General features: G+C 46.1%; 1 protein-coding gene across 10 annotated transcripts in view; it reads left to right on the forward strand.

Annotated features, from left to right (window-relative positions):
* Nucleotides 1-9,764, forward strand: part of SMARCC2 (SWI/SNF related BAF chromatin remodeling complex subunit C2) — a 33,847-nt gene extending 24,083 nt beyond the window's left edge. For 8 of the 10 annotated variants that reach the window (XM_081851670.1, XM_081851673.1, XM_081851672.1 and 5 more), the window contains exons 25-29: nt 845-1,011; nt 2,985-3,119; nt 4,221-4,596; nt 6,269-6,637; nt 9,274-9,764. In XM_081851670.1, the coding sequence (XP_081707796.1) occupies nt 845-1,011; nt 2,985-3,119; nt 4,221-4,596; nt 6,269-6,637; nt 9,274-9,350 (1,124 nt within the window). In that variant the 3' untranslated portion in view covers nt 9,351-9,764. The remainder of the gene's footprint in view (nt 1-844; nt 1,012-2,984; nt 3,120-4,220; nt 4,597-6,268; nt 6,638-9,273) is intronic. The other 2 variants (XM_081851679.1, XM_081851671.1) reach the window with 2 other exon arrangements.
* Nucleotides 9,765-11,661: the final 1,897 nt, after the last annotated feature.

Genomic DNA, 11,661 nt, shown 5'->3' on the forward strand with positions numbered 1-11,661 from the left:
CTGGCTGGAACTGATGGGAGTTGGAGTCTAACAAACATCTGGAGGGCTACAGTTTACCCAACCCTGTTCTATAGTCTCAGCCAGAGGTACTGTTAACTTAAATGCAGCGCAGTATGCCACTTGCCTCCTAGAGGCATAAGAACCTAATGCGAATGGGACAGCTCTGCCATTGGAAAATCTAAAAGCTTCTGGTTAGTAGCATTGGTGGGTGTGAAAAGTGTTGGGACAGAAGGCGAGTTAACAGAGCAGTAAAGTAAACATTCCAAGCACAATTCAAAGTGTTGGTGTTGATCTTTAAAGCCCTAAACAGCTTCGGTCTTGTATACCCAAAGGAGCGTCTCCACCCCCATCGTTCAGCCTGGACACTGAGGTCCAGCTCCAAGGGGCTTCTGGTGGTTCCCTCACCACAAGAAGTGAAGCTACAGGGAGCCAGGCAGAAGGCTTTCCCAGTAGTCGCACCTGCCCTGTAGAAGAGTTGAACAATCATATGACTTTTTGTAGACATCTGAAGGCAGCCCTGTTTTGGGAAGCTTTTAATGTCTGATGTATTGTGTGTTTTATATTTTGTTGGAAGCTGACCAGAGTGGCTGGGGCACAACAAATTCCTTCCTTCCTTCCTTCCTTCTTTCCTTCTCTTCCTTCCTCCCCTCCCTCCTTCCTTCCTTCCTTCCTTCCCTCCCTCCCTCCCTCCCATCCCACGTGTGCCTGATCAGCCTTTTGAGTGCATGAAAAAATGTGCAGTGATAAACTCCAGGCACTGAGGGATATTCCACCTCTTTCTAAGCAATAGTAGGCCAGGAGATCACGCACCCATCTGCCCATAATTTGTTTTTCTCCTCCTCAGCTGACGGGGAAAAGGAAAAAGAACCCAAGGATGGTAGTGAAGAAGGGCCCAAGGATCTGGCGGAGGCCGAGGCGGAGCGGAAGACCAAAGTGGAGAGGGACATAGGCGAGGGCAATCTTTCCACGGCGGCGGCAGCAGCTTTGGCGGCGGCAGCAGTGAAGGCAAAGGTCAGTGGCCGCAGGATTGGCTAGCTTCTCCATAGGCCAGATGGACGTGTGGGGTTGCCATTCGGACTGACCTTCTAGGAAGCAAATTGCTTTTATATAAAATAAAAAAATTCCTTCCAGTAGCACCTTAAAGACCAACTAAGTTAGTTCTTGGTATGAGCTTTCGTGTGCATGCACACTTCTTCAGATACACCAGATACACTACCTGTAACTGCTTTTATATAGTCGTGCAGTTGCTAGGCTACCACCCCATCAGTGTGGTGTAGTGGTTAAGAGTGGTAGTCTCATAATCTGGTGAACCAGGTTCACTTCCCCACTCCTCCACATGCAGCTGCTGGGTGCCCTTGGGCTAGTCACACTTCTTTGAAGTCTCTCAGCCCCACTCACCTCACAGAGTCTTTGTTGTGCGGGAGGAAGGGAAAGGAGAATGTTAGCCGCTTTGAGACTCCTTAGGGTAGTGATAAAGTGGGATATCAAATCCAAACTCAAATCCAAAATATAAAGTGGTTTACAAATTTTATAAATGACATGAAGCTAAACAGCAGCGAGAAGCATTTTTTTAAAAAAAGTTGAAAAGTCAATACAACGGATACAGTGAGGTCCCTAGTTCAGATCACACCTCAGCCGTAAGTTTCCTTGATCTCTTTAGGAAAGCTACAGAATCTCTTGGCTTCTATCCTTCCTCTGGAATATGAGGAAAATAGTTGCACTGCTATTGTTTGGATTATTGGCATATTGTATGAGACATGTTTTAGGCAGCCAACAAGTTAGCAGGGCCAGTAAGCTGGTCATGTTGCCATGCATTCAGGCACTCTGTTTTTGCTGTCTCACTTGGGTGACTCATGGGTTGGAATTCTGAACCCAGCTTCTAATCTGACAATCTCTCAGTCCTGCTTTAGGCATGAAGGCTTAAGGTGTGGGGTAACTTCTGAAGATGTAGAAAGGGGGGTAGGGCAGTCCTCCTCTGCTGGGAAGTTTTGGTCTCTGGATTTTTCATAGAGTTCTGTAGTAGTAGTAATAATAATAATAATAATAATAATAATAATAATAATAATAATAAATTATTATTATTATTATTTATTATTTGTACCCCGCCCATCTGGCTGGGTTTCCCCAGCCACTCTGGGTGGCTTCCAACAAAGATAAAGACACTAAAATGTCACATATTAAAAACTTCCCTGAACAGGGCTGCCTTCAGATGTCTTCTGAATGTCAGGTAGTTGTTTATCGCTTTGACATCTGATGGGAGGGCGTTCCACAGAGCGGGCGCCACTACCGAGAAGGCCCTCTGCCTGGTTCCCTGTAACTTGGCCTCTCACAGTGAGGGAACCGCCAGAAGGCCCTCGGAGCTGGACCTCAGTGTCTGGAATGGATGATGGGGGTGGAGACGCTCCTTCAGATATACCAGGCCGAGGCTGTTTAGGGCTTTAAAGGTCAGCACCAACACTTTGAATTGTGCTCGGAAACCTATTGGGAGCCAATGTAGGTCTTTCAGGACCGGTGTTATGTGGTCTCGGAGGCCACTCCCAGTCACCAGTCTAGCTGCCGCAGTCTGGATTAGTTGCAGTTTCTGGGTCACCTTCAAAGGTAGCCCCACATAGAGCGCATTGCAGTAGTCCAAGCGGGAGATAACCAGAGCATGCACCACTCTGGCGAGACAGTCCACAGGCAGGTAGGGTCTCATCCTGCGTACCAGATGGAGCTGGTAAACAGCTGCCCTGGACACAGAATTAACCTGTGCCTCCATGGACAGCTGTGAGTCCAAAATGACTCCCAGGCTGCGCACCTGGTCCTTCAGGGGCACAGTTACCCCATTCAGGACCAGGGAATCCCCCACACCTGCCCGCCTCCTGTCCCCCAAAACAGTACTTCTGTCTTGTCAGGATTCAACCTCAATCTGTTAGCCGCCATCCATCCTGTAGGGCATGCTACTTCCAGAGCTTTGATCCACCCTCTCTTCTCTTTCTCTGCAGCACTTGGCAGCTGTGGAAGAGCGTAAGATCAAGTCTCTGGTTGCCTTGCTGGTGGAGACACAGATGAAGAAGCTTGAGATCAAGCTAAGGCACTTCGAGGAGCTGGAGACCATCATGGACCGGGAGCGCGAGGCAGTGAGTACACTTGCGCCCTCTTGACGCCAGCACTGCTTACGCTGCCCAAAGCAGGTTGAGCCCCATGCTGGGATGCAACTTAACATGTGTGTGTGCGTGCGTGCGTGCGTGTGCATGCGCTTATGGGTTTTGTGGGAACTCCTGCTCTAGGCGCAGCCACAGCCTCTGTTTTGTATCTTCCCTAGTTGATGTGGGAATGTTGTGGATAGTAGGAGAGGATATATTGATTAAGGATTATCCTTCCTCACTCACTCACGCTTGTGAGTCATATAGCAGAGCTCATTCCCCTTTGCACAGCAGGCAGCTAGTTTGCAAATTCATTTGAATCTCTTTAGTTAAGCAATCCAATCTGGCATGCCCAGATTGGAGTTTATTCCTGGTAAGGCCCCTTTTGTTCCCTCTTAAAACGAAATAAAGACACAACAGTCTTCCTTAAACAGTAACAAGAAGTTTACTTACATTCAGTTCACAGTATGATCCCTGAAGGCAGGCTTTAGCTTGCAATTACAGTTACAGAGTGTGGCTTACATCCTTTGTGAGGATGGGCCCTTGTGCTGCTGGCTGAGAGCTAGCAGTGCGGTCCAAGAGAAGAAAGAGTCAAGAAAGTCCAAAAGAGAAAGATGGCTGTGTGATTGGACCTTTTGTGGGGTCTGCAAGGGTCACGCCCACCTACCTGGTCACATGCAGGGAGAGGATGCTCCAGACCAGGTGGAACAGGAAATTCAACTGGCTGGATCAACATCTCCCTGTCTGCGTCCACTGTAGGCAAACAAAGAATGTTGTATTTGACTGCTATAAGGATTACATCTCACAGTTGACAGCCACAATTCTTCTTACTTGCAGCCAGGCAGTGGTCCGTATGGGAAGCCCAGAAAATGCTCTGAAGGCACATGCTGCAGTTACCTGCTGGAGCTAAGTAGATTTGGCTCCAGCAGATGCCTGGGAACATTAGGCTCCGTGTGTAACAAAGCATGTGCAGCGGAGTAAGAATTTGTGGCCATGTTAGGAGAAAAAAAGAAACCAAGGGGAGGGAGAGCACTGCATGAGGGGGTTTGGAATAGAGAACTTGCACAGCGTAACCTGTCCCTGATCTCTCTGTAGTTAGAGTACCAGAGGCAGCAGCTCCTGGCTGACCGACAGGCCTTCCACATGGAACAGCTCAAGTATGCTGAGATGCGCGCTCGCCAGCAACATTTCCAGCAGATGCACCAACAGCAACAGCAGCAGCCACCGCCACCGCCTCTCTCTGTGGGCACACAGCCTCTTCCTCCTTCAGGGGCTCCTCTGGCACCAGCTGCACACTCCATGCCCATCGCCCAGGCTTCTGTGCCGGCCACCAGCACCGTAGGGCAGCCCAGCAGTTTGGCTCCAGCAGAACAGATTGGGCAGCCAGTGGCTGCTCAGCCACAGCCCGCAGCCGCTGGAGCTCCACAGACAGGCCCAGGTCAGACTGGACAGCCGTCTGCAGGTTCTCATGGTAAGTGGGACAAGCTTTTCATTTGATGCACCAAGGGCAGAACGAAACTGTGCTCTGCAAGGGCACACAAGCTTCATGCGCTCTGGACTTCATCTCTCACATTGCAAATATCAGGGCTAGGAAGGGTGTGCTAAGGCTTTGCAGAGCTTCTGCAGTCAGAGCAGAAAGACTACAGGTCTGGCTTCTTTGAGGTCAGCTCCAGAGCTGAAGGGACCTGTTCCCTTGGCAAAACCAAAGAGATGCTAGATTCTTTACAGTTCAGAAGCTTGTAGCTCCATTTGTAACAAAAACTTTAAAAAAGAAAATCAGTTCATAATTATGTTCTGAATAAAGTGTATTCTGTGGTAAACCAATTCATACATAATGCACTTTATGTTCCTAAAGTAACAAAGTGGCTTTCGGTATGTAAAGAGTACTTTTTAAAAACTGGGGAAAGCCCAGGCTTTTTTCATGGCTTCAGAATTTTTGGAAATTTGACATCTCTACTCATGATCTAATGGAACAAGCTGCTTACAGAGCCTTTGGAGAGTCTGCACTGGCATTGCTGGGAGTGTTTTAGGTATTTACAGCAACCCCAAAATGGATGCTTTCAGCTGAAAGTCGGCTTTCGACTTGTAATTTGTGGTAGATACAGTGTGATTTTATAATGTTTCATGTTGCACTGTGATTTTAATTTATGTAAGCAACCTTACGGAATACTAGTGTTGTTAGAAAGGTGGGGTATACATTTTTAGATGAATAAAATACATAGGATTCTTGTTTTCACATGGTCCTGCTGAATGTGTGGGTGTCAAGGGGTGGGGTCACTGGGAATAATGCTGCTTCCCCATTTCATGTTAAGTGTACACATGAGGGGGTTGTATGAAAAGGCTTTAAAGATTGTACAACCCAGTAAATTGTGTGGTTGTGCTTCAGAGGGCAGGGAAGAAAGGCTTAGATCTGGAAGATGTGGGTTGAAGATGAGATTGGCAACAGCGGGCTCATGGTTTTGAGGAACTCGAGTGTCTTTTATTCTGTGTGCGAAACAAGATTAATGCCAGCCGGTAATCTGAAAAAGTAAACTTCAGTTCCTATGCTACTGCAGTGGCATTCAGGCCCAGTTCCCTGTGGTCTGATCCTAAGTTACTGCAACTAACCTTTGCATGAGAAAGTCATTTGTAGCGTGCAAATGTTACTGGAGCAACATACATACAACCAGACCACAGGTTCTTGTTGGGCTCTAATCTGTGAAATGAGCCAAAGCTGCACATTCACAAGTGTCATAAAAATGTGGACGCAGCAATCATAACGTGTCAGCCTTGCTTATAAAGCTGGACATTTTATTTCTTGGACAACACTTCCACATTTTTATGGGGTACACCATTTCTGGTTGTGGTTCCAAATCATCCCAATAAATGTTCATAAAAATTATATATTCCAGCATCAAGTCAGTCTCCTGGGTGGGTGATTGCTACACATTTGGCTTTGAAGAATATATTTTTTGTGTGCCCAGTTTGGTCTATAGGCTGGGTCAAAGGTGAATGGTGTGCGTTTTCTGACCATGCATGCTTAGGAGTCCAGTGCAATGGGATCCTTAAACCCTATTGGATGCAAATGGGTCATGTTAAGTCATTGCTTGCCTGCTTAACTGTCACACTTAATTAGTTTTCTCTGTGTCTCTCTCCCTCTGAAGCCCAGCCTCCGTTCCCCAGCCAGCAGCCATCCTCCCAGATTCTCCCTGGGGCAGTCCCAGCAACCGTTCACCCTGCCATGGCTGGTAATATCCCCTCGGCTCTGCCTTTCGGAATGCCTGCCTCCATCCCATTTAGCATGGCTAGTAACGTAACAGACTCCATCGGCATTAACTTCCCTGCTAACACGCCCATCCATCCAGTGCATGGTAACCTTGTGTGCAGCATGGCTAATCCGCCCATCGTCAACATCGCTAGCACCCTGCACCCTCCTGCCACCCCACTGCCTCACGGTTCCGCAGCTGCCCAGAGCCCCGCTATCGTGGCAGCCATGCAGGGCAGCCTCCTTTCAAATGCTGGTGTTGGATCAGGTGAGAATTGACCCAGAGATCTTGGCGGGGTGGGAGAGGGGGAGAGGATTTCACATACAGAAATGCAAGGCGCTCTGCAAGGTCATTGGGCTCAGGGCTGCTTCGTTTGACATTGCGGAAGCTCCCCCACCTCCATTCCTGTGGCAAAATACATGCATTACAATTCACAAGAAAATATGGTGTGTGTGTGTGTGTGTGTGTGTGAGAGAGAGAGAGAGAGAGAGAGAGAGAGACAGACAGACAGACAGACAGACAGACAGACAGACAGACAGACAGAGTGGGGAACTTGTGGCCCACCAGGTGCTGTTGGACTCCAAATCCCATCAGCCCCATCCAGCAGGGCCACTTATTAGGAACGATGCAGAGGCATCTTAAGGGCCACAGCTTCCCTTTCCCAGGCAGGAACTTGGATACTCCCGAGTCCCTTTTAAGCCAAGATTCTATAAAGGAGGAAGTTTTTTTTCTCTTCCCCCTCCCTGCCTTACACAGAAATTATGCCCATGTTTGGAAAGTGTCATGTGTGAAGTGGCCATAATGCTGTGCAAATGTATTAGGAGTGTCCTGGAGTTGAATAAATCAGCCTGAAGTCAAGACACATATGCATCCAATCAACTTCACCACTTTGCCTTCAGAATGTCTTGCACATTGGGGGGGGGGGGGAAGAAAGCTATTCCTTAGAAAAGGAGTTAACAGTTTATTCAGTTACATGTTTGGTCTATAGGCTGGGTCAAAGGTGAATGGTGTGCATTCCCTGACCTTGCATGCTTAGGAGTCCAGTGCAGTGGGATCTTTAAACCCTATTGGATGCAATATGCAGTTACATTCTACATGTGACCATATTTATGTACCTTTTGCTTCTCAAAGCTCACTGTTACCTAGAGGCAGAATTTTGCCTTATACGTCATTAGTATCCGGGCATGGATTCTTTCTTTCGCTTTCTTCATCAGGGGTAGATGTGCAAACTATGCATATCTTTATATATTCACTTAATTAGATAGCTTGTTTTAATAGTGACATTTGAGATTTACAGTAGAATTGCATCATCTTATACCTATGCATCTCTGTCTTGTTTGAGTTTGGAAGATGGCTTTTCAATCTAGGACAGGGGTCTGCAACCTTTAAGACCTTTTTTCTTCGTTTCCGAAGAAAAAAAAACTGGGAGCCGCAAAACTCGTCATTATAAAAATAACTTTTTTGTCACTTTTTTATTATTTGTTTGACCCCTCAGAATTACTCCTCCTCATAGAAATAAACGTTAAATTAACAAGTTACCTTTTTTTTGTGTGTGTGTTCTTCACTCCCCTTCAAAACAGTGACCACCCTACATGCCCCTTACAATGTAGTGGGCGGGCAGGTGACGTCGGGACGGTGCGTGACTAACGCATGCACCGCCTCCATGCGACGTCACAGCCAGTACAGCGCCCGCCACAGTGGGGAGTGTCGGGGCGCACAATGCACCTCCTCCCCTCGCTAGTATCCGCCCCGGAGCCGCGGCAAAGGTGTAAAAGAGCCACATGCGGCTCTGGAGCCGCGGGTTGCAGACCCCTGATCTAGGATTGTGGTCCCCCCCCCCAAAAAAAGAAGCATTAGGGGAAATAGCATGCAATGAGTTAGTGCTTGAAACTGCATCTCGTATGTATTGCTTGTCATGGCTGGCTTGCTTTGAGCCATCTTGATATATTGAATTATTTCCACTAGAGTCATAGATAACCATGGCATCAGTTTTGTTGTCTTTTACATTCCATTTGCATTCTGCTGTAAACAGGAATGAGACCTAGGTTCTCCCTCTGGGCAGCAGTAGATTACAGTATGCTTTAATGACAAAGCCATAATAATAATAATAGTAATAATAAATTTTATTTATATCCCGCCCTCCCCAGCCGAAGCCGGGCTCAGGGCGGCTAACAACAATAAAATATTCTAAAATCATTTCATTATAAAATTAATTCAAATCAAATTGATGGCAACCATTAGGCTAAAGTTCTGTGAAGATTGCCAAAGGAGGGAGTCGGGCTGTGCCCTGACCAAAGGCCTGGTAGAACAGCTCTGTCTTGCAGGCCCTGTGGAACCTTACCATATCTGCTATGGGATGTGACAGCAAGCAGTGTTGCTAACCACTTTCTTCTCTAAACTTGACACAAAGGAAACTGACAGCACATCGATGCAATTCATTTGCTACCTCCTCACCAGTTTTCTCTTTCAGGATCTAAAGTATTTCTAACGAATTGTACTGTAGTGATGCTTTTTAGAATCGGAAGAAAATGCTCCCAAATTGGCAAGGGATATAAACTTTTCTGAAATTGATTTGATAGGCATTAGAGGGGGCAATGCAATCGCCTACTGCCTTCCTACTATGGGGTCTAGGGTACTGAAATATCAGGTGATTCTGCAATCGGATAGGGCATCAGGCGAAAGAGACTGCATGGTAGTAGGAATAGGGAGGCTGAGCCTTTTAAGTCTTTCCAGTGCAATGGATATTGATGTTCAAATTTCCCTCCATTAGGGTTTTGAAGTAAATAAATGACACCAGAACACTCATTTTTATCACACGAAAAAAAGTGGCAGCAAGGTAATGCTTGTATTTGCAGCACTGCCAACCTCCCCTAAAATCTCACTTCTCTCCCCTTTCAACCCAGATCAAGGGCCTTCACTTCAGCCGGATCCCATTGCTCCCAGTCCCAGCACGGCCACACCAGTCCCACCCACACAGTGAGAAGCTACAAGCGGTGCTTCTTGGCGCTTCCTCGGTGAGCCCCGATCACTTGGAAGGACAGGAAAACCCTAAATCGTGTTAAACATGGATTCTATTTGGATGGGTTTTAAAAAGGCTTCGAAATAGTGATCCAAGGAGGAAGAGGATTTGGCTGTGTTGACTCCCTTCCCCTGTGTGTCTCTGCCCCACCTCATGTCCCCAATGCTTTTTTTTGTATCCAGTTGTACCAAGACTTTATTTAAAGGTGTTTCTAATTGCTGGGGTGGGGGTGGCGGCAGGGAGAAGAAATTATCTCCAAACAGCCACTGCTATTTATAGAGGGCTTTGATTTTAAACATGGTTGAAAAGGGAGTTTAACTCCCCCTTGTATGTGTCTGTCTCGCTTTTTTTTAAACAATAAAGAAAAATTAAAAATATTCTCCGTCTCCTCTGCAGGGAAAACGGCAGTCTACTTGGGAGTGGGCTTATTTACGGGGGAAACGGTATTGCAGCCTGAGGAGGACACGGTGTTTGTACCTAAGCGATTTATTTTTTAAAAATTCACTGATGCAGGGAAATTTTACTTATGTGTAGCTTATGCATTAAAGAAAGAGTAGTTTTCAGCAGTTTGGGCAGTACTATTTGGTGTCAGAAACATAAAGGAGAGAATGTTATCTGGAGTGTTTTTTACACAAAAAGCTGAATTATTATTTGTTGAGATAGCTTAGATTGAATTACAACTAAAGCAAAGGAGATCCCCAAATATATTTTAAAAATACCCAGTCAACATCAGGGAACCAAAAAACAATGAAATGGTTTTGAAGACAACTCAATGTGAGCAGTTTTTAAAAGTTAAACGAGCTGCCACCCATGAGAAACTATTTGTTCCAATGAAGCAACATAATTTGAGGTGTGTGAAGAAATTGTTACTCCACGGCTGCAGCTTACAATTGCTTGTGTTCGTTTCACATGTAGTCTTGTTAAGCTATAAATTACTTCCATGCCATTTCCATTGTTCAGGGGATTCCGGTGATACTTTTCTTTCATTACCCCACAAAATAGGGCTGCCTCTCACAAAAATAACAGCGATGCCTTGTCCTTCAGGAGTGTGATGTTTCTCTCTTTCCATCACATGGATTTCTTGCACAGGAAGGGAAGGACTAAGAGTGGCATTTGTACAGTTGCTCGAGGCAAAAAAAAAAAGTGTAGTGTTGAAATTCTTTTAAAGCTCCAAAGTGGGCTCCTTGCCCTACAAGGAGTAAGCCACTTGTATGGCTCTGCTTAGCATGACAAGTAACCCACTCCAGGATAAACTTCGTCTGCCGTGTGCTCATTGTTAAGTCCACCGTTCCTTTCTGTACCTTTACTGCTTTATGCGGCTCCTTTGTGCAACTTCAGAGGAGCAATGTTTCCACTTTTGTTGTGCTGCCCTGTATCCTGTACCTGAAACCCCCCAGCCATACCCTGAGGCTTTTTGAAGCACAGAAACCCAGCCTTACTTTGTTTAACCGTAAGAGTTTAGAAACAAATCCTTCGTCAAAGGGGGGAATGTGCAACATGTTAATTTTACTCCAGGTAGGAGTAGGACAGGTATATGTAGGCATAAACATAACCATTTTCCCCTTCACATCCTAGGCACAGTTCTATTTCCAGGCATTGTTACAAGGAACCTGTCTTTTTAAAAAAACAAAACAAAAAAAACAAAAAACCTACTGGACCTCAGTTTGGCCTTACTGCTTGGCCTTCTAGATGAGACGTTTCTCCATTTAATGGATTACATTCATGTAACAGGCCTGACTGGTGCCCTACAGCTGCATACCATGAAAAAGCCACTTTTCAGGGTTGTCTCTGCCATTACTGCATATTATCAGAGCTCTCATTGTGGTCACTAGGCAGTGGCATCTGCTCTCCTTCCCTCGCCACAGGCTTCAAAACCTCCCTCTCTTCAAACCCTGCTGTGTGGCGCACATGCCTTGCCCAGTTGCCTTTATTTGGTGCTGCTCCAGGCACCTTTCCATATTAGGCTGCTTACAAAAGTAGGAAATGTGCCCTTCTGTTCAAAGCAGTCACATTTTGACAGCTAGGATTAATTGAGGAAAGGGCCATTAACAAAGGCTCAGGTTTTGGTTTTTCAAATTCCTGCCATTTAAAAATAGTAGTAATAATGGAGAACGACAGTACTACTGTTTCCAAGAATGGTGAAGGAGGACAGGCTAGGGAGACTATTCCTTGACAGGGCAAAGCCCCCTGATGAGATATGTTCTAGGGGAATCAAAGCTGTACTCCACGAATTACTGGGTTTTACTGAGCAGCAGCAAGATGTTGCAAGAAG

The sequence above is a fragment of the Podarcis erhardii genome (assembly GCF_964252035.2).
Source record: "Podarcis erhardii genome assembly, chromosome: 2".
NCBI classification, from domain to species: Eukaryota; Metazoa; Chordata; class Lepidosauria; order Squamata; family Lacertidae; genus Podarcis; species Podarcis erhardii.